The sequence below is a fragment of the Solanum stenotomum genome, chromosome 3 (genome assembly GCF_019186545.1).
Source record: "Solanum stenotomum isolate F172 chromosome 3, ASM1918654v1, whole genome shotgun sequence".
NCBI classification, from domain to species: domain Eukaryota; kingdom Viridiplantae; phylum Streptophyta; class Magnoliopsida; order Solanales; family Solanaceae; genus Solanum; species Solanum stenotomum.
The window spans coordinates 23,232,877-23,260,768 of record NC_064284.1 but is presented as its reverse complement, the minus strand read 5'-3'; the positions used below and the strand labels follow the sequence as shown (position 1 = coordinate 23,260,768).

The window sequence follows — 27,892 nt, the reverse complement described above, 5'->3', positions numbered from 1 at the left end:
ATGATGTAACTTCTAATACTTGGTAGGAACGACATCAAATCATCGCAAGATGTTAAAAAAATTGAGAACAAGTACAAAGACACCACATCTTTAAGAATCCAACCCAAAGCATTTTACAATTAACTTTAGTTCCAAATTGCGATAGAGGTAGTTGGGTGTTACCCTTTATTTCAAAACAAACTTGGTTAATTTTCTTTTTGGTTGAAATATAAAGAGATGCAACATAGGAGTAGAATGCACATCTAAATAAATTCCGCCTGTTCAAGATTCTTTTGAAATCTGATCCAAAATTGGAACTTAAAAAAAACAGAGTGCATATAGAATGAATTTTCTGAGAATTCTCAGGTATAGATAAATTTTCTGAAGGCATGTGGAAGAATTTCGCAGCTTAAAATTTCACAAAATTGCCTCAACTCTATGGTGCAACTGACAAATCAATGACCAAGGAAAAAAGAAGCTCAGCCCCAAAACCTACTGATGAAACCTTTCTTGTCTTTCTTCATACGAGAATCCAGTGATGGGAACTCAATAAGGTTATAAGCCAGGTCCAATACGATGGGATTACGAGGAACTGGTTGGAAGGCAGGTGGAAAAGTCTCAATTCGAGGAACAACCTTCATGTTGGCTTCACCAACAGCTGATTCGTATGTATCCAATTTTTCCATGAGAAGTTTCTCCATCTAAAAGAAGTAAAAAAACATGGATTACACACATCAGGGGCAGGGGAATCAGAAGAGCACAAATGGAAATGAAAGCAGAGACAAGACAAACTAGAAAAGGAAGAATGCACAATATAATGCCTAAAAACAACCCCGAACAAATAAGGATATAAAGGACCCAGTTCTTGGAATAAAAACAAACAGGCAATCAACTGCCAAGGAATCTAAGTTGCACGGACTCTTCACTTTCGACACTGCACCCGTGTTAGATTCTCCAAAAGTAATGTATTTTTGGAGAATTCGACGCACCCGTTGGTATTTTTGAAGAACCCGAGCAACATAGCATGGAATTATTGAAAGAGAAGTAGCATGAACACTTTTAACTACCACATATCGAGTATCAAAAATTTATCAAGGCAGAATCATACTTGGTGCTTCAAACATTCAGGTTACGCTAATGTTGTGCTAGCTTATATAGAACTATCAAGAAAATATGTCCAACAGTTGGGAGCATCTAAGTAGTACTAATTGGATAAAAACCTAAAATGAAGTAAAACTGAAATTTCTACTGTGTGGGGTGGGGGTAGGGATTTGTGTCAACCACAATGGTGAAGTGCTCAGCGAGAATTATCAATGAAGGAACACCACTCTTAGTAGTTCATGTCTGACTTTCTTTTGGGGACACAAGCATAATTATAACACCAGAAGAAATTTTCTAACTGTGTTATCATTTCATGAGTTGAAACCTATTCCAGCACAAACACTAGAAAAGCAACAGAATCTACAACTTCATGTCACATTATGCCTATTAATTTGAGGAATCATGCACACAAAATGCAGTATCCTCTAAAGGATATGAGATTGAGAAAACTATTAATGTTTTTGCTAATAATAAGCGAGAGGCTCATCTAATGTTTGACTAGATTTTGAATGACCAAGAATTCAAAATTCTTAATTCGAACTAATTCTTTTTCCAACTCTTCTAATTATTCTTCAGAAGAAATCCAAAATTTCTGAATTCAATATGATCAAACCCAATCAGAAAAGGTCATAGTAGAAGATGGTTGGAAGTAGTTCTACGACACAAAATCTCCATAGGTTTCTTCCCTAGTTTTTCATATAGTAGTCTAAGAATATGTGGTTCCATATGCACCAAGAACATCAAAGAAAAGGTGAATACTACAACAAATTAACTAATGGGAATGATTGCAAAAGTACTCAACAGACATTGGAAGGCTAAATCATACCTTCTTATCAGTTCCACTCAATGAGATATTTGATATCTTTTTCGAGAGATTTTCTGGAGCCTTTTCCTCCTCCATAATTCCTTTGGCATGCTCAACACAGCTGTTCGATCTGCTCTCGTTATACAGTGTTCTCAGCTCCTTGATCATGACCTGATACAGATGGAGAGAAAACAATGACAAAAGGATATACATAAAAGCAGAACCATTCACACTCATATTACTGATTGAAGAGACATAAGAAGAAAAATAAGAATGCTATAATTATGCATCAAAATTTACTACTTATATATACACACACACACACACACACACACAAGGAAGAGTTAGCAGTTGAAGGTCAACATGGCTGCTTAAAGTCATAAAATTCATTTTTATGGCATTATGGTCATTTTGTCTTACATTTGTGCATTGTTTACTTGTAATATAGGCTTTGGTGCTTTGTTGTGCACTTAAATTAAGAAAACACCAGGAATCTTTTACTTAAATGCCAAGTGTGTCCTACCTTTTACAGCATCGTCTATAATGTTTTAAATCGTTAGTAACATATAAAAAACAATTGTAAATATTAAAGAGTATAAAGAACATAACTAATTTTAAAACCATAAAAATTCATATCACATTTTATCCTTTCGAAAAAATTTAATCAACTTACGCTTAATGTTGTAGTATACTATAAGTTAAAAGAAAGATCTTAAGATGAGATTTAAAGTTCTGAGGAAGTTAGGAAATCATGAATACATAAAGATACAAATTTGAACATTTGGAGTTGGGCCCGCGTCTAGCACGGATATCTTTGTTCTAGTCATCCTATAAGAAGCAGCTAGGAAGCTCTATCAATGAAAATTAAGAGCACATGCACAATAACATATAATATAATAAAAGTAGGTTTTACACTAATGAAGTGCTTACCTGATCAGCAGCATTCGCAGACTGCAGTTTCATAAGAGCTGCATCAGCTAAAGAACGAGCTCGAGAGTACAAGGCATAAGCTTCTGTCCACTTTCCCGCTGAACTGTAGGACTTTGCCAAGTAGAAGCACCTGGAGGGAAATTGAAATAAAAGCTTTTAATTGATTTCAAACAAGAAAATATTCATCCTAGGACTACATTAAAATACACAAAGCTTTATTTCATTGATCATCACTTCAGCATTTTGTACATTGAAGTTGTACAACTTCCTTATCTGAGATACTGAAGTTCCAGATCTCCCTTCTGTAAATTCACCAATAATATTAGCTTTATCAACCAAAAAAAAAAAAGTTTCACCAATAATATTAGTTTTCGATGGCTACAAGAAGTGCTAAAACCATATCAAGATAGTTTTTCACTCTCCCCTTCTCACCAGAAATGTCACTTCAACTATCACATAATGAAAGAAACAATACAATCACAACATATAGTCCCACAAGTGGTGCCTAGGGGGGGTGGTGCATACTCAAACCTTATCCCTGCCTTGGGAGGTAGATAGGCTATTTTTGATAGACATCAGCTCAACGTAAACATTTCAATTGTGAAATAATAGAAGTCAAACCTTTCTGCTCGGAAAACCATACTTTTCAGCTCGCACTCTTCAGCTAAGGCAACTTCTTCCATTTTTCTATCTCTACCAGAACTAACTAGATCAAAAAGATCAGTAGTATTCTGCAACAGAGCAAGCAGTTAATAGTGCAGTCCAATAGCCATATAAGTGAGTTTTGTCACATTGCCAACTCTGATCTAAAATGCACTGATTAAGAATGTAATAAAAAAATAACATTCCATAATTGTTACCTGTAGCAATAGATCATACAGCCGAACAAGCTCCTCCGGCTTTGTGACCTTTTCATTTTTTTCATCACGGACCTTGTTGAGCTTGCTTTTAGCTATTTTAACTAGCAACTGATTCCTCTCAATGGTTCGCTGCCCTAAAGTTGCACCAATGGCTTTATCCAGTCCACTTAACTCATCCTTAACATTTTCCGAATTAGCAGCCGTAACCTAGAAGAAAAACCATGTATAAGATGGACCAATTCAGGACTTCAAATTGATGTATGCAATATTCAAGAGCAACTTGAAATTTCCAAGAGTCGGCTACTTCCATGTAATATAAGGAGTAGTCACTCACCAGGTCATTCCGGATGCAGCTCCTGGCTTCGTGATATGCTGCAAATATTTTGTCATACAACACAAGTTTCTTCTCTGCTGGAAGAGAATCAGCAGCTGAACCATGGATATCTTTCTCCAGTTCCTGGGCTGATGAATGGTACAATGTGTAATATAAGCTTAAAATAAAGTAAAAACCAACATGATGTTTTAAAGGCAGATATGCAAATATGCATTTAGTTGACCAAAATCCAAAGAAGTGGTTAAAAGTTACTCCCACCAGTTCAATTTATGTGGAAGGCTTTGACTGAGAACAAAGTTCAAGAAAGAATTTTTTTTTTTAGATCTTGTGGTTTATATATGCCATGATATTTTTGTGGTTATAAACGCAAGTCATCAAGGGTAAAAGGAGAAGTTTAAAGTCAAATTGTTTCCAAGTATAGAAAGGTGTCATTCTTTTTGGAACAACCTAACAAGGAAAGACTGTCACATAAAATTGAAATGCAAAAATGAGGAGGAGAAATTTAAGAACTAAATTACGGGCCTCTTAAGTTAAAGCCAGTGAAATTCTCATGTCCCACTCAAGTTTGCAAAAGCAACAACGTTAATGCAATTCTTTAGGTACTCCCTCTAGTCCATATCAAGTGAATTGTTGGGACTTTTTTCACAGTTCAAAATAAGTGAATTTTTCAAAGTTCAAGAGAATTATAGGGACTGTTTCCATATTTACCTTTCCCTTAAATGAGGTTCTTAACTACTTTATATTTTCTAGGAGAATAGTTTTGGAATAATCAAAAGGATAATAGTGGAAAGTAGCATTTAATTTAAGTCCTTAAATATTTTTCTATAGAGGTGTGCCATACCCCAAAAATTCACTTAATATGGACTAGAGGGAGTATAATATATGCATCTGTATAATTCATTCTTAGTAAGATAACGGACTCGTTGCATTATGTGTAACATAGCATTCCTAGTGGAGAATTTGATACATTTTTGGTTTGCCTCCTATTGTTACATATTTTATACACCGTTAAATTTATCATCGCTGTCGCTAAGACTAGAAATGCAAATCTGCAACTGTTAACACCCTTAACATTAGAAGGCAACTCATAAGGGTCATAGAGAGTGCTCCGCAACCTACAAGAACTTCAAGTACATACATCCAAAAGATAAGTAGAAAATATTAACGAATGCCCTAGAAATGCTTTGTTGCATAAAGAACACAAGTATGCAGACCGAAATCTGAAACTAGGTTGAAAGAACAAATTTGGTTCAAAATCGTAGAGTGGAAGAATTCCAAACTTAGAGTGCAAAAAACCCTAATGTTAGAACCTCCAGTAAGTTGGCTATTGATGCATTTTTCAAAGTGCTACATTTTGCATCGAAGTAATTGCATACCTTTCAGAATGGACACCTGTGTCTTTGCATTTGAAATTGGAAATCTATTTCCAAGCCAATGGAATTCTGTCATAGATGCAGCCTGCTGAGATCTTGCCTCTGCCATAGCAGCCTGTAAACAAAGAAAAGAGAGTAATAGGTCTTGAGAAAGACAGCATCCAGAGTACAATGGAAGCATTATCTTACAACAAAAAAATAGTGACTATAAACCGTACACACTTTTATTTTATCGGGATAAATCGTAGAATACACTTAGAAATGACAGCTCACCTCCAACTTTGCTTTGAAAAGGTCCAGTGCAGGCCCTTCCATTTCACCGATGGAAACGAGTTCAGAAGTTTGTAAGTTAGACTCACCAATCTTGTGTAAGCAATATCTGATACTAGGTTCTAGTTCCTCAACCCGCTCACGGCACAATACTTGGTTCTCTAGATCTCCATATTTTCCAAGCTCCTCATACACAGCCCTATCCAAATTAGTCAGATAGTGAGCATTCAGGACCTTGTTGAAACAATAGTATAATTCAAATAAGAGAAGCGGATATGCCAAACAAATGAAGAGATTATTCTACAACATCCTCTATGGGTATCATTTGAAAACAAACTAGACAATCTTGCCATTATACTGTCAGTAATAGTGAAGTATAAATCTCCATAAAGGCTACGGTACCTGGCGCTTTTGAAACACTTTAGAGCAACGTCCCAGTTTTGATCTTGTTCAAACAATAAACTCCCTTTCATGTATGCAGCATAAGCCTGTGGATTAGGAAACCAGATTGCTGAGTCACACTAAAAAATCTATCTCTTGAAGATTTTGGTCAATAATTAAAAACTATATTGAGTCGCTTTAAGCATTGAGACACAAAATGAAACATCACGCCTACACAAAGAGTAATGAAAAAGAATAATGACAATGCTAAAAGGATGTAATTAGAAATGGAATGGAGTGATAAGGGTGTTCAGTAATTTGGATGAATTAACTATTGTCTATGCAAAATCTCCACCAAGAAATAAAATTCTATTTCGACAATCTGCAGAAATGCATAGCTTGATTCTCTGTTTTTATACAAGGTAAATAATTTTACTAATCATAGAAAATCCCCCCCNCCCCCCCCCCCCCCCCCCCATAAAAGCAGTACATTAAAACAAAAATAGAGAATTAACAATATGATCTGATTCTTTACGTTTGATTCTTTGTTCTACCACCAACATATGAAGGTAGGTGCCAAAAAGGCAAGGTGAAAGGCATTACCAATTATATAAGCTTAAAAAACAGATTTAACATTGTACTAAGTTCTTTTTTTTTTAAAACTCGTAATGTTGTATTCCTCAGCTGGAGACCTTCAAAAGAGGAACAAAACAAACAAAAAAAAGAGAGAAAGGGAGAAACTACTTACAGGGTTGGGCAAATGATTAGCGACACAAAAGGGCAGAAAGATAAGTGAAAATTCACAGCTTTAAGACCATTTTTTTAGACAGGATTGATAGGAAAGGAGCTACATTTTTTCATCTTCTGAGATTGTGGTTGAATATCACATCCTTGACCATAGCCAACATAATGACTGTAGTTGAACAGATCAGTACTGTCCCGTGTCCACCACAATTGATAACAAACACGTTTTCTCTCGAGCATTTACACATACGCACCCTTGACCATAGCCAACATAATGACTGTAGTTGAACAGATCAGTACTGTCCCGTGTCCACCACAATTGATAACAAACACGTTTTCTCTCGAGCATTTACGCATACGCACCAGCTAGTATATGTATATTTCTTTTCCTCAAAATTTCAACAGCTAGTTTGTCCCCCCTAAAGGTCATACAAATGAAGCTCTTTTCTTCGCTTTTATCCTTTCTATCTAAGTAAGTTGCTTGGATTAGTTTGTTTTATCCTTCCAAGAGTATAAGCTACAACCTAGACAAGGATTCTAACACTTTGGAACTTATTCAGTTTTTTGAAGTCATTAGCAAGTACAAGACAACTCCACTATGTATTCAAAGCCAGTTCCATTAACAAATTAAAGATGATTGTGGTAAGTGGACGGTCAGTATTAAAAAAATAGTTATACTCTGATGAATCTTCATAGTAATATTATTTGCTTGGGTCATATCCACTTATAGGTGCACCACGAGGTAAAATTAAAACCACAAGGAGAGAAATTGTCTCAAAGAAATACAATTTTCTTTAGGGATCAATGTCGACTTAACTAAAAATAAAACAGAATAGGAGCAAAAGATCCATCCGTTGATCAAGTAGAAGCAAAAAATCCATATAGGCAATTACAACTAGTCGGGATTAATACTCAATTGTGTTTTTACACTTACATTAGATCCAAATGGAGATAAATACAAGATTTAAAGAACATCTAATTTGCGTCAAAAGACAAATTCTCTTGCCAGTATTATAATGACATGGACCCAAATAAAACGAAATATATAGATGGTTTATTTTTTCTAACCCAACTAGTTACGGATTGAGGTATAGTTGATCGTTGACTACAAGTTGAAGAGAAACATATGATAACATAAGATGACCTGAAACTTCTCCCATCTAAGCTCTTCAAATGCTGATTCGTGAAACTTCCATACAACAAATGGCCCTCCGAAAGGCTAAAACTTCAGATGTCATTTGAAGGGTCAGGTTCTTAACCGGAAGTAAAAAGTCCTCATGGACCAAAAAGATTGTTGCCAGATAAAGCTGTGGTAGTGTCAGCTATTAGTGTAATTCTGTGAAATAAGTTCAGACTTTTTAGATATAAATCCAGTCCTTTTTTGATAATCTTAACATAGAAATAGATGCCAAAAAGCAAAGTTTGAAAGGTAAACAGAGAAGTAAGTCACAGAAGAATCTGTTTTCTTTCAGTATAATTTTTAAGTCACAAGATATTAACATATGAATCAAGCTTGTCCACCAAAATCTGTAACACTGTTATTCTAAAGGACCCAATGACTTTCCTGTTCCTTTATTATTATTTTTTTGGTAAAGAAGGACTCAATGGCCTTCTTGCCACCACTACATTTTTATCCATTAGTGGCATGAGTTTCCTTTCCCTGACTTAATGTATTTCAGAAAGATCATCCTAATCAAAATAAAAAGAACAAAGAGACTTCCAGATGGAAAGGAAAAAGCTTTTTGAGAAGATCAACAACTCAACACCTCCAGTAGCACCTCAGGGGTCGAATGACCAATGGTTTGGATGAATGACTAAAATCAAATGCCCTGATGAGCAAGCATAATGCCATGTATATGAGAATCATGACACAAGAAGCATACCTCCGCTTCTAAAGATGTTCTCGAATCTCCCTTGATGGAACATAATTCCTGGAAAAGACTAGCCCATTTAACCGCCTTCCTCAACCGGCCAATGAGATAACTTCTTTGGCGTGCATTTGGTCCATCAGGCAAAGTTTTCTTTTCCATAGCATGACTCCAAGCTCTCTCAGCTGTATAGAGAACCACGTGAAGAAATCTACAACGAGCGTAAATCATTGACATTGTAAAGTTTTAATCAAGTTTGTACATTCAGGAGATAACAAAGAAAATATGAGTCATATTAGGCAGAGTAAGATTGTTCATAACTCAATAGACTCCAATCTAACCCCGAAAATATAGATCACAGTCACACTACAAAAAATAGTATAGTACTTCTCTCTTTATACTTCAAGGAACTAGATCTTTAACATGACAACTTTTTAGATATTAACTCAAGAAAATGCACCCAAAAGCTCCAAAAAAGGCGTCATGATAGCTTAATAATCAACATCAAACAATGACATAAATTAGAACTTTTAAGACTTCCAAGCATACAATTGTTGAATCAATTAACCCAATACAGCAGAAACTCTTCTACTCCCTCTCTTTTTTTCCATTCTCTGACAAACCTTCACTAGGCAATGCCTGCGTGAATTTTCAACTGATCTCTTTTTTAGTACCGTTAGATTTATATATATCATTGTATTAATAAGTGTAGTCTAGTGATCACTGAAGTGGGATGAAATCATGTGAGACTAGCATTTGAATCCCAATAGAGAAACACTAGGTGATTTCTTTCCAATTGCCTAAATCCTGGTGGATAAAATTACCAAGTAACTCTACTAGTAGGAGGTAGCAAGTATGCAGTGGAACAGTTGAACCACGCGCAACTGAAAAAAAAAAAAATTGGACCGAACAAAATGTAGAGACTTCATATAATTGACCCTAATTAGTTTGAAAATGAAGGGTAATTTTTGTTGTTGTAATAAGTAATACAATCTTCAAGACACATTTCTATATGTTGTGGCATGCTAGGGGTCCTTTACTTCATAGAACAAAAAACCAAGATTTTCAACCAATCCATTACTTGAATAGTAAACCAAATTAACACTGGGAATAAAAACATCACAAACGAAATACAAATACACACACCTCACTTCAGTGACCGTAGTAATTGAAATTGAACGCTTAGTGTACTTCAAACGTCCGTGAGTGAACTTGAGCGATTTATATAATCTCCTTAATCGAGCCGTACAATACCTCCTGCAAATTCCAATTTTCTTAAACCTTCTACACAAAAATCACTCGAAACAAATTATACCTATATCACTAATTCATTGCTCTGAGGAGCATATGTGTGTAACAGAATAGCACCTATAACGAGCGTAATCACCGAATCGCAATCCATGCTGCATTTGAGCAGATTTTAAAAGTTGTAACACTACAAAACCATAAAAATGTAGCTAAAATTCAGTAATCTAGAAGAAAAGAAGATTCCACAATTTTCAATTCAATTCAATTGGGGAAAGGAATGAAGAAGTTCCATCAGATAAGCTCTGGGAAGGCAGGGAGGGAGAGAGAATACCATTGACGGAGAACTTAGGGTTACTGATCTGATCAGAAGGAAGAGAACTCTGATCGTCGATTTCCATGGCGGAAGTTTCCTTCTGCTTTGCCATTGTCGTGCTTACGGCGGAGCGTTTTCTTAATTCTGATTCACCTTTTTTTTTCTTTTTTATTTGCTAAAAATATGCGTACTTTCTTAAGTTCCGAGAAGAAGGGTATTTCTGGGATTTACTGTAATTTGACATACAATTCTCCTTAATGGCCTTCCAAGCAATTGGTTGTCGTGAGGACTGAGGTCATACTAATTACTAGGGGTGCGCATTCGGTTTTTTGGTTTGGTTTTACACTATTCGGTTTGGATTTTTGGTTTTTGGTTTTGTAAAAGTGTAACCCAATCCGATCCAAAATAAATTTGGTTTGGTTTGGTTTTTCTCTATTCGGTTTGGCTTTTTTCGGTTATATCAATAATTAATAACATATATAACCAAAGTAATAATATTTAATCCCTTAAATATACTTTCTAATATAAATCATAAGTAAAACTTAAAACACAATACTTATAAGTATACCTATTATAGATGTAATTCAAACATAAAAGGGAGAAGACACAAGTACCCCCTAGACTATGATCGAAATCCCAGAGACACACCTTAACTAAATTAAGGCCCTATTACCCCCTTGAACTCATTTTTTTTGTAATTTTGTACACCTTTTGACTTATGTGGCACACCACGCAGTATATATATACATATATATATAATTCGGTTTTTCGGTTTTTATCTTTTAAAATCCAAAACCAAACCAAAAAACCAAACAAAGTAATTTATTAATCCAAAACCAATCCGAAAAACCAAAAAACCAAAAAACCAATCCAAATAAAATTTCGGTTTGATTTGGTTTGGTTATTCGGTTTAATCCGAATAGTGCACACCCCTACTAATTACACTAATTGAGATACGGGTAAATTGAATCGAATATTATGAATATAAAAAATTATAGACCCAAAAAAATAGTGAATACATAACTAACATCTGGTGAAAAGACATTATGTTCATTTGATGTTTTATTAATAATATGATGTAGTAAGCGTTAATGAGGCAAGATACATTGTGAAGAGTGTTATTAACTGTAAATATGTGAATATAATATATATATATATATATATATATATATATATTATCTTACAATTAAGTTATTTTGTTGCATTGATAATTGACTCTATGAAATGTATTGCTTGCCTCAGGAGATTTTTCTAATAATTATATAAGACATACAAATGAAGGAATATGAAGCGGACGTCGAGGGCGGAAAACCAAAAAAAAAAAAAGGAATATGAAGAACTTATTCAATGGTTTTACTTTCTGGTTCTATTATTCAAATGTTAATATTTGATAGTGACATAATTTTACTAATCTACTAAGTAAACAGTTTTCTACCTGCTCTATATTCAAGTCACTGCACTTTCTATTCTTGATCAACAATAATATATCTAGTGAAATTCTATAAGTGAGGTTTGAGGAGAGTAGAGTGTATGCAGATTTTATCACTACCTTCTTGAGAAAGAGAAACTATTTCTGAAAGACCCCCGAGCTATAGTACAACAAACGCAAGTACAGAGAAAAGAAGAAAATAGTGTAGAAATATAACAACTACAGGGTGAACAATAAAGTAATGTGATAATCGAAACATAGTAAACAACTAACAATGCAAGAGATCAAAAGTAAGAACTACAGTAATACAACTAATATATATATATAAAGAAAAAAAGTGTGGAACATATATAGAAGGTGTGATCACCTAAACACATGAATAAGTGATATCAAGTACTAAAAGGTGTAGACTACATGAATAAGTTAGTAATAAGACAACTGGATAAGGTAGTGACTGTAAAGATATGACACCTGACCTAACTCAACCCCAAAAGCTAGCTCATGAGGGGAGGGTTGTCCAAGTCCATATAAGGAGACCAATTTTCCATCCCTCTACCGATGTGAGACTTCTTAACACTCTCTTGCACGTCGAGACCTCAACTGGAGCGTGAACACTTACACATGAGGGCCCAACATTCGGTGAACAACAAATTGGGATGGGTCTGGCCTCTGATACTATGTAAAGATATGACACCTAGGCCTAACTCAATTCCAAAAGGTAGCTCATGCGGAGAGGTTTGTTCAAGTTCATATAAGGAGACCAATGTTTCATCCCTCTATCGATGTAGGACTTCTTAACAGTAACTTCTTTACAATAGTCTCAAAGACAATTGCAAAAGAAGTAATCGGGGCAGTTTTAGAATTCTTTAAGAATTGTAAGCTACTCAGACAAATAAACTCCACTAATATTGATCTTATACCAAAGGTTGACTATCTTGAAGTTGCAAGCCAATGTAAGCCAATCTCTCATTGCAATGTAGTGTATAAGTGCATATCTAAAAGGTCCATGGTCTGTAATTTACTTATATGTCATGACTTTCTAAGACACTACAGGAGGAAGACAATACCTAGATGTCTTAATTATAAAAATGGACCTTAAAAGGTCTTAGTGATATTGTGAGCTGGGAGTTTCTAGAGAAAACTCTGGAAGAATATGGGTTCCCAAATAGATTCATAAATTTGTTAATGATATGTGTCACAGCTCCTAAGAATACCATCAAGATAAATAGAGAAAGATATTGGTACTTTGAAGGCCAAAGAGGATTGAGGCAGTGTGACCCTGCATCACCCCTTCTCTTTGTGCTAGTTTTGAAATATTTGTCAAGAATATCTTAAATTGCACTCATGTGTATAGATGTGAAACTAATGCACTTAATATGTGTTGATGATTTAATGATATTGTGCAAGGGAGATGAGCAGACAATGGGTAGAGTGAAAGAAGCATTGGGCCATTTTGAGCTCAGCCACTAGATTGGTGGCGAACACATGTTAAACTCTAGAGGAATTCCCAATTAGATATTTGAGATTGTCTTTATCGCCATAAAATGGAGTAGTCAACAACTGATTGATAAGATAATCACTAGGATTACAATACTTTTGCAAAGCAATTATCCTATATCGACAAGTTACATGTGTTGAATGATGTGTTATGTTTAATACATAGTTTTTGGAGATCAACTTTCATCTTGCCACAGAGCATTTTGAAGGAAGCGGATAAAAAATGTAGGGAGTACCTATGCATGGGGGAACTCAGATGGACAAAGGAAATCTTGTTTGATTTCTTGGGATAAAGTATGTTTGCGCCTAGAACAAAAGAGGCTTGAATGTGAAGGAATGTAGAACATGGAATGTAGCATCACTGGGGAAATTAAACTTCTTTGGCAACTGATATATAGTTGATAAGGACTCATTATGGGTAAGGTGGGTTCATGGAATCTATATGGAAAACAACGTTAACATTTGAAACCACAAAGCTCCATAAGATAGTAGCTGATATCGGAGGAAACTTCAGTACTCTCTAAAGGACAACATTAATTATGAGTTGGTATAATAGGAATGTATATGACTTAATGACAAATAGGTTATACTCCATCAAAAGCAGTTATCTCCAACTGATGGGATTACGAAAGAAGATGAAGATTACAAACTTAATAAGGACATCAGTAGTTCAATCAAGGCACAAAGTAATAATGTAGCTAGCCGTATTAGGGAGATTGCTAACCAAAGAGAGAATGACAATCTACACATAAGGATGGATGATCCTTGTTGCTGCTTGTGTGATAACACAGATTATGGAGACAAGCTCCTATTTATTTACTGAATGTGTTTGGGTCATTGCAGTAAAAGAAGAACTATTGTTGTGGACCAACACTCATATCTAAGTAGAGGAGATAAAACAAGTGTTAATGTCCATAAGAAGGAAACACCGGAAGAAATTTCAAAAATAAGTAATTACAGCTATATAGGGTGCGATTATATATTATACTTGGAGAGTTTGGAATTGGAAGATCTTCCAACATAAAATCATACAAGCCATACATGTAGTTACATAGATGAAAGAGAAAGTTATACATGAAATTTAGATGTTAAGTAAATTGAAGAGGGTGTATAGAAGTATGAAATTTATATATAGAATACTTTGCATTTAATTAGTTCAGGGTGTGCTATGCACAAATATGGTAACTAGGCGTATCGATTGATGGCTCACCATTTAGAACACTTTATAAAGTGATTATGGAGATGAGTGCTCTCTAGGTGTATTAATTTTCTTGTTAATGGTATTGTTTACATGATTATCAGAAAATAAGACAAGTGTTAACTACTTACTTATCATTTATCCTTATCCATGACCTCCATATTTTCATATCTAAGGTCGTGTCCTTAGTAAGTTGAAGATGTGTCATATCTTGTCTAATTACATCTCCCTAATACTTTTTGGCTTGTTTCTGCCTCTCCTCGGTCCCCCTATATCTAATCGCACATTCCTTACTATGGCATCTGCACACCGCCTCTTCACATATACAAATCATCTCAGTTCTCTTCTCTCATCTTATCCACCACGCAGGAGGTCACTTCTACTTTGTCTTTAATATCCTCATTCCTAATCTTGTTGCTCCTAGTATGTCCACACATTTATATCAATAACCCCATTTTTGTCCACATGAATCTTCTGAAGCTAGGAGTTCTTGATTGACCAACACTCCACACCATACAACAAAGTTGATCTAATCACCACTTGATAAAATTTTCTTTAAGTACCGGTGGTACATTTGTGTCACACAAAATGTTAGATGCAGGCTTCCACTTCATTCATGTAACACCAATACAATATGTTAGATCATCGTCAATCTCCATATTTCATGGATCAGAGACGCCAAATACTTAAATCTCTCTTTTGGGGACAACTTGTATATCAAGTCTCACTTCCACTCATGCCTCATCTATCACATAATTGAATTTACACTCCAAATACTCTATCTGGTCTTACTCAACATGAACCCTTTAGACTTCATAATTTGTCGACACACCTCCAACCTATCGTTAACTCCCTCGTGAGTCTCTTTGATCAAAACAATGTCATCTTCAAATAACATACACCATAGCACCTCACCCCGAATATGTGTAATAAATATACTATTGCGTCAAATGTTATAAATTAGTTTACACAAACTTATTGCCTTTTGGCTTAAAAACACTTGGATATTGTTTCGTAATTAGAGAATATAATACATATATTAGCCATGATATTATTTAGGCAGAATGACCTGGAAGACCCTTGTACTTGTCTCTATTTGTCACCTCGACCCTTCTACGCACAACTTTGCCAACTGAACACTTAAAGTTATTAAAACACACTATTTTAAACCCCTTTGACCGTTGACTAAGCTTATGTGATTTTTTTTTTGCTGAATCAGATCAAGAGAGTGATTACACACGTTTAAAAGCAAGTGAAGACAATTATTTAATGTTTTTAAAAAAAAAATTAAAAGAAAAATATAATAATTTTAAAAAAAACTCTATTCCAATATGTTGTGCGTTTCTTCTTCTTCCTCCTCATAATTTCACTCAACCCCCACCATCACTACACACACATCTTCTTCAATCTCTTTCAATACTCTTACAAACAATTCTTCCTCTTTCTCTTCTCATATGCTACATATCATTTGAGAGTTCTATAATGATTGGGAAAAAAGATATTTATTTAGATTTGGGTAAAAGAGAGGAGGGAAAAAAGAGGTCCTAAATTGTGAAATAGATGCGGATTCTAGATGGGTTTTTGAAAAATATATGTTTGATTCTTTCTAAATGTAAGGCAATTTTGAAGAGTTTTCTATAATGACCCATTTTTGGTCTCCTTCTCTTATTTCTCTCATCCTCCATTTTAGTCACTTTATTTCTCACCACCATTAAAACAACAAAATTTATAATTAAAAAAATAACAAAGTTTTGCTTACCTCTAATTCCTCTTCAACGTAAGAAATTCACTAGGAAAGAAAAAAAAATGATAAGTAGCAAAATAGATGAAAAATATGGGAAGAGAAGAAAAAATGGAAAGAAATCAAGAAATAAAGGATTTTGGAGATTAGTTTGAGATTTCTTTTTAAAAAATATTATTTGTATTAAAAAAATGATGTGGCAATATATATTTGTAACGACCTGAACCATCGTTATTTAGGAAAGGCAAAAATTCGAGAAATTTCTGGGCCACTGTCCCACCAGGCGGGCCAGATGCCGCTAGGGCGGCGGCGCCACGGCAGGGTAAGCTGTCGCCAGAGCGGGATAGGCAAGACATAATGTAAAAAACGTGAAATCTTATTTTCTCCTTCTTCCTAAAATACCTAATTTAGACGTAAACCACCCCAGAAACCCCCAAAAAGTTGCTCTAAGCTTGAGAAGGAGATTTCTAGCGTAAGAGCGCGGTGGATGGAGGATTTCCGATCAAGATCACCGTCATGAAGTCCGAAAATAAGAATCGAAGCCAAAAACTCCGTGCAACTGCTTGGCACCCTGGTAGGATAAGTTTTGCTAATTGAGTAATTATAAATTTGTGCTCACTTCGTAATATAATGTAAATCAATGGTAAGATTTATGTGTAGGCCTTCGTGCACCAAACAACAAATAACTTAATCATAGTAAGAAGCCTTAGGTGATGAACTAGGGCTAAATTGGTCGAATTATTGTTAAGTGATATAGGTTGATGAATATTTCATAGGTGATGGTTGTGATTTTCTGTTGTGTGATATATGTTTGTTTTTGCTTTATTATAATGCATGTATGTATGCGGATGTTGCATTATGGATCACACTAATTGTAAATGAGTATGAACAAATGACTACATGCCTTGAATCACTTCTTGATTATATGATTATTGAGAATATACTTGTGATTGTGATTGTGATTGTGGCTTGTTGAATGGATTGGGTGTTACGTTCTGACACACTAACTTGGATCGGTTGCCACGTTCCGGCATAAATATAGGATCGATTTCCACGTTCCGGCATAAACATTGGATCGAATACCACGTTCCAGTATGCTAACAGTTTGAGTTCCATGAGAGGACCAATGACTTGACATAATTGTATATCTTGAGGGTTGTGAAATTGTGTATGGTTGGTTCGTAATGATAATTGATATTGTAATTCTCTGGGGTTGTTATATGGTTATGAGGACTTATATTCAATTGTTCTTTTATATTGAGTAAACTTGTTGCGTATCTCGATATTAAATGAGTCGGAAATGCCAAGGGTTCAAGGGTCCTAATAATTGAGAGCAAGGGATGTCTGTGTGTTGTAAGGGCGAGAAGTGGGGGTAGTGTACGTGATGTAATTACTTAGGTGAATTTCACCTTGGAGAAAACAAATTCATGGTTGGTGATTAGAAAGTTGGATGCAATATGTCAGGTGGCAAGGGTAGGGTAATCTAGAAGAAAAGGTAAGGGTGTGTCGTGGATGGCGAGTCGGAATGCTTGTAGTTGTAATTGTGGACTTTTGTATGTGTTAGGATGGTTAGGCTAAGATCAAGAACCTAGTAAGTAAGTTGACCGAAAAGGTGGTTAGTATTAAGGGTGCTAGTGTGATTCTGAGGTATTCCAGAGGGGGTAAAAGTGGAGAAGCGAGTGGTTAATCGCATATTCTTGCTAGTTGTTTTCTTATGTTATATGGTTGGCGTCGGGTTGACCGATGATGCCTACCAGTATGTGTGGTTTTCTAGTGATACTACTTTTGCTATGCCTTTTTGGTATAGTCTAGATGCAGGTTGGTGATGTTTCATTAGATGAAAACGAATAATTCTCCAGCAGCTTCTACTTTTCTTTCCGCATGGTGGGAGCTGTGTCTTTTCATTATTATGTCATGTTGTACTCTTACTAGCTCTTGTACCTGTTTAGACTAGATCCTCAGGGGTGTTAATTACTTTACAAGTCTTAACCCGAATTTATTAAAGAAGATTTTCATTTATAAAAAGCTATGTTTTCATTTATCTCCGTTTGTCATTAATTTTCCGCATGTTTTAACTATTGGGATATGAGGGTTATCCTACTTAGTTGTTAGAGTAGGTGCCCGCACGACCCGGTGGGTTGAGTCGTGACAAATTAATATCAGAGCCAGTTACCGGTCTCCAGTACAAGAGTAAAATGTGGACTAGACTCCTGCGAATTGGTGTGTTGACGTCCACATCTAATCTTCAGGAAGCTAAGAAGCATTCTAGGAGGTCATTCCACCTTCTTCTCTCATTTCGTGTGCGTGTTGCTTGTGGTATGGGTTGAGTCCAATTGGTATCTCCCGATTCCAATTGGTATCTCAACAAAGTGAACTGGACGTCGTGGTCACGACTGAAGGAACACAAGTAAGGTAAATTGGAAATAAGAAGGTTCCAATTGGTATCTGGCCCTAGGGGCGGTGTAAATACATAGATGATCAGTAATAGTCATCCATGGAGCGAAGTAACTAATTAAGAATTTGGGCTTGTCTGTGAGTTGTAACTTAAATTGGTAAATGCGTGTCTTAACTGTGTTATGTGTAATATGTTGGCTGGACTGTTTAAATTGTGCAAGTTGTATCTGCTTGAGTATCGTGAAACTCGTTGTGAGAAGAAAGTTAGAACTAAGTGGTGCAAGGGTCTAGATAATTTATGAGGTGGTTTGTAAAACAGAATCTCAACGTGCTTCGCAATCAACTAATAATCGTGTGAATGTCTGGGTGTATCGTAGGAATGTGTGGGTTGTGGTGTTGTACTAATGAGAATGAGTTGGTTAGTGTATCGTGGGATTGATTTGGGGTAGACAATGATTTTTCCTAGCTCAGAGAATTATCCTAAATTTGTTTGATAAAACTGGGAACCTTTGTGAAATTTAGTAAAGAGAAAAACCCTAGAAAAATTTATTTATGGGTTCTGGTCCCGTCTGAGTCGCTGGTGTTGACACTCAATTTTGGACCTCCACATTATAGATTAGTCATCGAGTTTCTTCAATTTCAAACGATTTAAAATAATTAGTTTTATAAAATTTCAAAAAAAATAATATATAGTTTGCAAGTTATTTTAAATAGTTGTATCATTTTTTTTAATAATTTTAAAATAATATATGTGTTTTATATAATTATGTATATAATTAGTATATTTTAAGAATATTCGAAAATCGTCTAAAAAAGATTTCGCTTAATTAAGTATTTGTTTAATTAGTTTAGTTATATAATAATATTTTTTGAGTTAATTAGTTTACAAGTAGGTTAATTATTTTATTTCATTAAGATTATGAAGCTTGTTAATTAAGCATATTAATTCTTCTTATTTAAGTTTTAGTCGAATTCACTAGTCAAATTAAATTTGGCTAAGTTTTAAATTCAATTGGCCAAACTATCAATTCATTTGGCCATTTTCGTAGTTGAATTCTTAAGCCACTTTATTAGCTCTTCTTAAACCCAGTTGAGACTAGTTTGGTCCTTTTACTAAATTTTCAGCAGTCCAATTCAATACCAACAACAGTTACGACATTTAACCCAAGCCCAATTTCAATAAAAAAAAAAAACAAAGAAGGGAAAATTACAAGAATATACTATTTAAGACTTTAATTAATAATATATGTATATACTCCATTTTATTTACAAAATTAGGTTTTTAATTACTAACCTAACGGAATATTCAATTTTTGATTTTTTTAATATATATTTTAGTATACGTATGTCTTTTCCTTTTTTTGGGGGTTATTTACTAAATTTATGGGATTGAAAATTATTATTTATTTTTGGCTTTCCAATCATAATTATACTCTTTTATATTATTTTTCTGCCCATATACTGATTTTCTCTCTCATAATTTTTTATTCAATCAAATCAAAATATCAATTGTAGCCTTAACACTAAATTATTAATTGTAACCTTAAATCAAATATTTTGTTTAAGACTTTAATTAATATGTATTTATTCTATTTTATTTATACATATAAGATTTTTAATTATAAACATAACAATTTTTTTAAAAATCGAGATATATAATATACCATTTTTTTCTCCCCTTTTTGAATTAATATGCTGATTTTTTGAAACTGATAAGTTACTTCTCTTAAAAAATTATGATTTTCTCTCTCTCTTCACTTTTTATTTAAACAATCAGAAAATTGATTTTTGCCGTCTCTCAATTTGTAATCCTTCTTTAAATAGGTCTTATTCTTAATCATAACTATTGTGGTTCAAAACGGTATAACATTACCATTTGGTATTAATAGGCACTACATAATTATATACTAATAGTATCACTACTTTTATATTAATATGTATATACCATGTATGACCTATAATAGTTCTTAAGTAATTCTATTGTTTATATGAATACACCATGTGTTAAGTTAACAATATAACTCAATATATACCAATAAATAACACAAGTACTGTATTTTTAATGAATATTCATTCAATCATTTAATATACAAATATTTATACCAATTATAGAAATAATGTTATACCAATAATTATTATAAAATATACCTTTAAATAAACCAATATATATGAAATTATTTTAAGTTTTAACATCTAATTTGGGCTAAAAAATTATTTTATACCATAAAAAAACTAACTTTCACAATTTGATATATTTAAATTGTAACTTACCATTTTGAATTACTTACTTAACATTTCGAATTAGTAATCACTATCCAATCATTTTTAAAGTTGATATATAATTTGATATATATATTTAAGTTGTAGCATAAAACTACTCTTATATTAATAGGTAATCATATACCATTAAATACCACATAGTAATTCTTAAGTAATTATGTTCTTAAGATGAATACACTGTGTATTAATCTAACAATATAACTCAATATATACCAATAAATATTACAAATTTATACCATATTTTCAACAAATAATCAACCATTCAATATACAAACACTTGTACCAACTATTGAAATAACATTACACCAACAATTATTATAAAACATACCTTTAAATATACCAATATATATGAAACTATTTAACATCAAATTTTCGCCAAAAGAACATTTTATACCATAAGAAAACTAACTTTATGAAATGGATAAGTTATCAGTACTAGAATGAATACCATTAATAAATACTAATCAATGGCTTTGTTGATCTAGCTAATAATATCTTGTTTTGTTGTTTGGACACCAATTTGATTATCAATGGCTTTCATTGCTCTATCAACACATGTTACACACAATGGATACTTTGAAAAGAAATCATAATTGTATTTTTTTTATCTAAATAAACTTGGATACTCATAACGTTATGAATCTTCATTGGTGGAAATAGACCACTCACGACATATTTCAGTTCTAAATGAAAGATTGTCGAGTCCACACCTAATTGGGAAGCAATAGTAGTAATTAGGCCTTCATATTTGGTGTTCGCATCATATATCGTCACTCCTTCAATATCGTAATCAATGTATCTACCTAGGGCTGGGCAGAAACACCAAAAAACTGATATACCGAACCGAACCAAATTATTTCGGTATTTTGGTTTCGATATTTCGGTTTTTGATTCGGTATTCGGTGTATGCTTTTATATTTTTCGATATTTTGGTTCAGTTTTCGGTATGTAATTTTTGTGTTATTCGGTATTTTGGTTTACCAAAATATATTATATTAAATAATAAATATTATAATTTTAATTAAATTAGGTCAAAACTGTTACTAGTTACTACAGTAGTACACCTTTTGCCTTTTGGTTTTTTCAAATATTTTACTTTTCTAACTTTCTAAGATCTAACATCAGCCGCACAATTCTTAAGTTCTATCACTATGCACGTCGCACAGTTCCACTTCCGTCTTCCGAGTTCCCCGTTTTTCCCACTTTCCGGCGACTGGCATCAACCAGCAGCAGCCGCCAGTCCCGTCGACCAGCATCACGCACAGCAGTAGCAGCCGCCAGCCAGGCAGCCACCAGTCCCAGTCGACCAGCAGGGCGCAGGCAACAGGGCCCACAACAGCCGACCTCTCTGAGCAGCAGTCGGCGACCGGCAGGCGACAACCATCAGCTTTTAGGTATTTTTTTATTATAAATATATAAAAATAATTTTAAGTTTTTCACCTGCATTTAGTCAATTACTGGAGAATATTTAGCATTTGAATTTTGGTCTATCCATTAAAATAAACTAAATAATGATTTCAGATTCGTATATTTTTAATTTTATATTTAAACTCTATTTTTTTATTTTGATTTGGTCATTTGTATATTTGTATTTTTTCAACAAAGGGTCAAATCTCAGACAAAAAAAAAAGAGAAAAAGTAATAAAGAAAAAGAAACCATGAAAAAATGCAGCCAATTATCATTTTCTTTTTCTTATTTGCTCCTTAATATTCTAAGTGTGAATTCATTGTGAAATAATTTTTTTATTTTATAGATGGCTGAACAAAATCAATCAAATGTGGGTGTGGCTGATCAAAGTCGAATAAGTATGGCTAGTTCTACGGATAATACACCTACTAATAGCAATGATGCCTCAATTGGTACAAAGAAAACAAAAGAAAAAAGAAAAATAAATGGATCCTAAGTCTACTGTTTGGCAACACTTCGATTTTTTTTTTGAAAATGGTTTATTAGTTAAAGCAAAGTGTTTACATTGTAAACAAAACTATGTTGTTAATACAACTAGAAATGGAATAAGTGGACTGAGACAACATTTGACTAACCGATGTAAAGTGTATAAGCCCTCGCCTGTTGCACCTGACATTCAAAAATTGTTAAATATTCAAAGTAACAGTTCTTCGATAGAGACTTGGAAATTTGAGCAAGAGGTATGTAGGAGAGCTTTAGTTGAGATGATGATTTTGGATGAACTAACTTTAGTTTTGTTGAAAAAGAAGGCTTTAAGAAATTTATGAGTAAAGTCCAACATTTGTTTCGGATTCCTTCTCGTAGAACCATAACAAGGGATTCTTATGAAGTTTATGGTGAATTGAGAATAAATTTGAAAATGTCTTTTAGAGAAATACAACCAAGAATTTGTCTCACAACAGACACATGGACCTCGGTGCAAAGAATCAATTATATGTGTTTGACTGCTCACTTTATTGATAGGGATTGGGTGGTTCATAAAAAAATATTGAATCTTTGTCCTATCACTAGTCATAAAGGTGAGCATTTGGCTGAGTGTATTAGTAATTGTTTACTTGATTGGAATTTGGACAATGTCTTTATCGTTACGGTTGATAATGCCTCTTCAAATGATGTGGCAGTTTTAGAGTTGTCCAAAAAATTAGATATGTGGGTAACTAATATGATGGAAGGTAAACATCTTCATGTGAGATGTATGGCTCTCATACTTAATTTAATTGTGCAAGATGATTTGAAAGAAATTGATCCTTCTATCAAGCGAGTGAGACAAATGGTGAAATATGTTAGATCATCTTCTACAAGGAGAAGAAACCTCTTGAAATGTGTTGAAATTCAAAAGATAGAATGTTATAAAATGTTGTCTTTAGATGTACTTACTAGGTGGAATTCCACTTATTTGATATTGGACACGGCAGAAAAGTTTGAAAAGGCTTTTGAGAGGTTCGATCTTTATGATGGTAATTTTAATTCTTTTCTTGCTACTGATGTTTGTGAAGATGGAAGTATTGCAGGTTCAATTCAATATGAGGATTGGGCTAATGTGGAAATATCACAAAGTTTCTTGAAAAATTTTATGAGCTTACATTGAAAGTTTCAGGTTCACGGTATGTTACTTGTAATGTTCACCTTGAGGATATATGTGAGCCTGATGCATATTTGAAAGTATGTATGATAAGTGATGATGTTTATTTGAGTAAAATGGCTTCGGGGATGAAAGAAAAGTTCAAGAAATATTGGGGTACTCCTGAAAAGATGAACAAAATGCTTTTTATTGCTTTTGTTTTGGATCATCGCAATAAATTTATGTATGTTAGTTTTGCTCTTGAAGAATTACTTGGGGAAGAAAAGGGAAAGATAGTGAATAATGAAGTAAATGCTTACTTGAAGAATTTGTTTGCGATCTATGTAAGTAAGTATGCAAAAGGTTCTAAAAATCAATCATCTTCATCTGATTCATCTACTTATGGGCTTTCTCAAAATGTGAAAACAAATTCTTTGAGCACTAAGTTTTACATGAAGAAACAAAAGGAAGATTCTGGAAGTTTAGGTGTTAAATCAGAGTTGAATAGATATCTTCTGGAAGACCAAGAGCCTGAATCTGAGGATTTTGATATTTTGATTTGGTGGAAAGTTAATTTTCCTAAATTCCCTATACTTTCACAATTGGCTCGAGATGTATTGGCTATTCCTATGTCGAGTGTGGCATCGGAATGTGCATTTAGCACGAGTGGTCGTATTCTTGATCCCTTTAGAAGTTCATTGACTTCCAAATATGTGCAATGCCTTATTTGTGTTCAAGATTGGCTTAGACAAGAAACTAAGCCTATTTGTGTTGAAGAAAGTTTGGAGTTTCTTGAAAAAATTGAACTTGGTAAAACTTTTTATTTTTTATTTGTTTTTGAAAAAAATAAAATACTTATTGTGTTGTATGACATATTTCGTTTTCTTATTTATAGAGATGGCAAATAGTGGAAGAAACTCTTCCATTGTTGATCTATGATTGGCCTGCAAGTCTCAAGTATTTAATAGTAGTGAGTTTAATACGTCATTTATTTAATCATATCATCTTTTTTAATCTTAAAATTAGTATTCTAACATTTAATTTTATTTTAAAAGGTCCAAGATCCAAGAATATGAAGAAAGGTGTAAAGTACCAAGTTTTGTTAGTGTTTTGGTAATTTTGCTGGCACTTGAGACTTGAAAGTAGTCTCATGGAAGAAAGTCAAGAAACTACATTATTGCTCATTATTGTTATCTGTTATTGTTGGCACTTGAAACTTGAAAGTGGTCTCATGGAAGAGGCTACATTGTTTGTTGCTCATTATTGTTGTTTGTTATTGTTGACACTTGAAACTTGAAGGTGGTCTCATGGAAGAGGAGGCTACATTGTTTGTTGCTTATTATTGTTGTTTGTTATTGTTGGCACTTGAAACCTGAAAGTGGTCTCATGGAAGAGGCTACATTGTTTGTTGTTCATTATTGTTGTTTGTTATTGTTGGCACTTGAAACTTTAAAATGGTCTCATGGAAGAGGTTACATTGTTTGTTGTTCATTATTGTTGTTTGTTATTGTTGGCACTTGAAACTTGAAGGTGGTCTCATGGAAAAGGCTACATTGTTTATTGTTGTTTGTTATTGTTGACACTTGAAACTTGAAGGTGGTCTCATGGAAGAGGCTACATTGTTTGTTGCTCATTATTGTTGTTTGTTATTGTTGGCACTTGAAACTTGAAAGTGGTCTCATGGAAGAGGCTACATTGTTTGTTGTTCATTATTGTTGTTTGTTATTGTTGGCACTTGAAACTTGAAGGTAGTCTCATGGAAAAGGCTACATTGTTTATTGTTGTTTGTTATTGTTGACACTTGAAACTTGAAGGTGGTCTCATGGAAGAGGCTACATTGTTTGTTGCTCATTATTGTTGTTTGTTATTGTTGGCACTTGAAACTTGAAAGTGATCTATGAAAACTACATTGGTGCATTACTGTTACTTGTTAGATTGTTAATTATTATGTTGTTGTGTAATGGCATGATCAATTGATTAATGTATTTGTGAAGTGTAGTGAAGTTTAATTACTTGTTAAATTGTTACTTGTTACTTGTTAGTGCCTTTTGGCCTATTTGATAGTGCCTTTTTTGCCTAAAATTGCCACATCATTTCATATTATTTTGAGGATTCTTTCATTTTGATTTGATTTTTGAGGGGGATAAAAATGAATTTAAATGTTTTCTTGTATTCGGGAAATTAAAGGTTGATAGTTTAATTGAGTTGCCCTCCATTCATTGAGTAAAATTATGGTATTTTATAATAATGTTAAAGAGAATTGTATCACAGCTCGTTGCCTATTTGTGTAATTGTGTGGAACTTTTTGAAAGAAAAAAGGAACAATGATAACGACAAGTGTGGAACTTGGAAGTTGGAACTACTCACAAGGCTTTTTTAGTAGTATTTAATTTAAATTTATAATTTATTGGATTTTAGACTTTTAGTAGTATTTTAATTATAATTTATTAGCTAGGGCAGATTTCAACGATAACGGCAGTTTAGTAGTTAGTACTTTGAATCATACAATAATTTAAAAAACAGAGTAAAATAAGCAAAAAGAAATAAATATAAATATAAATAAAATAAACAAAAAAATTACAAAATTTTAAAAAGCCCACTAAGCAAGCCCATAACAAAAAAACCGAACTAACAAAAATTGAACCGAAATAACATAAACCGAACCGAAATAATAAAATCGAACCAAACTGAATTATTTTGATTCGGTGTTCGGTACACGTTGTACAAGAACCGAAAACCAAAAAAAAAAATCGAAACCGAATCAAAATACCGAATGCCCAGCCCTATATCTACCTGTTTCAGACCAAAACTTATTAGAAGTGCATCTCGTCAAATAGCATGGTCAGTTCAATGTATTCAAATTATATATTTTCTTTAAAGAATGTTTTTTGCTGACATGATAATTTTTAACTTAATTATTGTGTTTACACCATCATTATGTACCAAAATATAATCAATATGTACATCATTATCATGTAAAAAAATAAACATAAACACTAAATATTATTTCTATTCCGAATCTCAAAACCCTACAAAACAAACCAAAGATTTAATTAAAAAATATAATCAAAACACAGAATTGGTGAATAGCAAAACAACCTATTTTACACCATTAATTACACGATTCATCATTGACAAAATTCAATTTTACAAAAGTAATTTTTAACTTAAATATTCTGCTTACACCATCATTATGCACCAAAATACAATCAATACGTACACCATCATCATGTAAAAATAATAATCTGAATGACACCAAAAAAATCAGAAAGTATACCAAACATGCAGTCCATCATTTTTGCTAATTAAAAACGATCAATTTAACCAAATCAATTATTAAAACAAATGATCAGTAAGTATTCTTTCTATCTGAATCTCAAAACCCTACAAGACAAATCAAAGTTAAATAACAAAAAAAAAATCAAAAAATGAAATTGGTGAATAACATCAACAACCTATTTTACTCCATTAATTAAAAGACTCATCACAGACAAAATTTAATTTTTTTAAAAGTATTTTTTTACGTTGTTTTGCGATTGTAACACAAAAACACATAGCAAAATTGATGTACTACAACATAACGATCTTATTTTTTCAAATTAGACAAATCACTTAAAAAAATACCAATTCAATATTGAATTATCATTAATGCCTGATGCGTCCCAACGTCCCTTATGTTGAATTAGGATTGAATAATTATTGGTATTCATGATTGAACAGTCGACCAGAATGAGTAGAAAGAAAGTTTTATTTTTGTTAAGAAACCTTTTATTGATAGGAGAGTATATTTATAACTAATTTGAGTAAATCATGGAAGGTAAAAAATTTGAGAAAAATGAGGAACAACAGAAATCATAGAGCACTAACCAAACATTTTTTTTAATCTTACATTTTTTTTAATATTAAAACCTAACTTTGAAAAAAAACTATTGTTCTATAGGGGAAAAAAACAATTGCTATATAGTGGTAATTAAGGTACTTAATTTGTATACTTAAGTTTTTTCCCCAAAAAAAAAAAAACTCATCCCACTTTTAAGCAAAGCATACATACAACGACCCCACCTCGCTCGTCTTCTTCACGTGAGAACACCGAAGAACGCTGGAAACCCAGAAATTCA

General features: G+C 33.4%; 1 protein-coding gene and 1 long non-coding RNA gene across 2 annotated transcripts; one reads left to right on the top strand and one right to left on the bottom strand.

Moving 5' to 3' along the window:
* Positions 1 to 300: 300 nt before the first annotated feature.
* On the bottom strand, positions 301 to 10,393 carry LOC125857543 (uncharacterized). Its single transcript, XM_049537140.1, has 13 exons — positions 10,225 to 10,393; positions 10,014 to 10,080; positions 9,792 to 9,902; positions 8,661 to 8,856; positions 6,055 to 6,140; positions 5,656 to 5,851; positions 5,386 to 5,497; positions 4,010 to 4,137; positions 3,676 to 3,882; positions 3,437 to 3,546; positions 2,816 to 2,945; positions 1,907 to 2,056; positions 301 to 680 (listed from the first exon to the last, which is right to left on the bottom strand). The coding sequence occupies exons 1-13, from the start codon at positions 10,316 to 10,318 to the stop codon at positions 459 to 461; spliced, it is 1,809 nt and encodes a 602-aa protein (XP_049393097.1). The 5' UTR covers positions 10,319 to 10,393; the 3' UTR covers positions 301 to 458.
* Positions 10,394 to 24,931: 14,538 nt separating this feature from the next.
* LOC125857550 (uncharacterized) lies at positions 24,932 to 25,625 on the top strand. The gene is made up of 3 exons (XR_007445678.1): positions 24,932 to 25,073; positions 25,371 to 25,446; positions 25,589 to 25,625. It is a non-coding gene; the product is annotated as an uncharacterized LOC125857550 (long non-coding RNA).
* Positions 25,626 to 27,892: the final 2,267 nt, after the last annotated feature.

Excerpts from the sequence above, each read along its gene's own strand:
- LOC125857543 (XM_049537140.1), bottom strand. The coding sequence starts at position 10,318 with ATGGCAAAGCAGAAGGAAACTTCCGCCATGGAAATCGACGATCAGAGT. Across the intron at positions 3,883-4,009 it reads GCTGCATCCGGAATGACCTG|GTTACGGCTGCTAATTCGGA; the intron begins GTGAGTGACTAC and ends TTTTTCTTCTAG. Across the intron at positions 3,547-3,675 it reads TGTATGATCTATTGCTACAG|AATACTACTGATCTTTTTGA; the intron begins GTAACAATTATG and ends GCTCTGTTGCAG.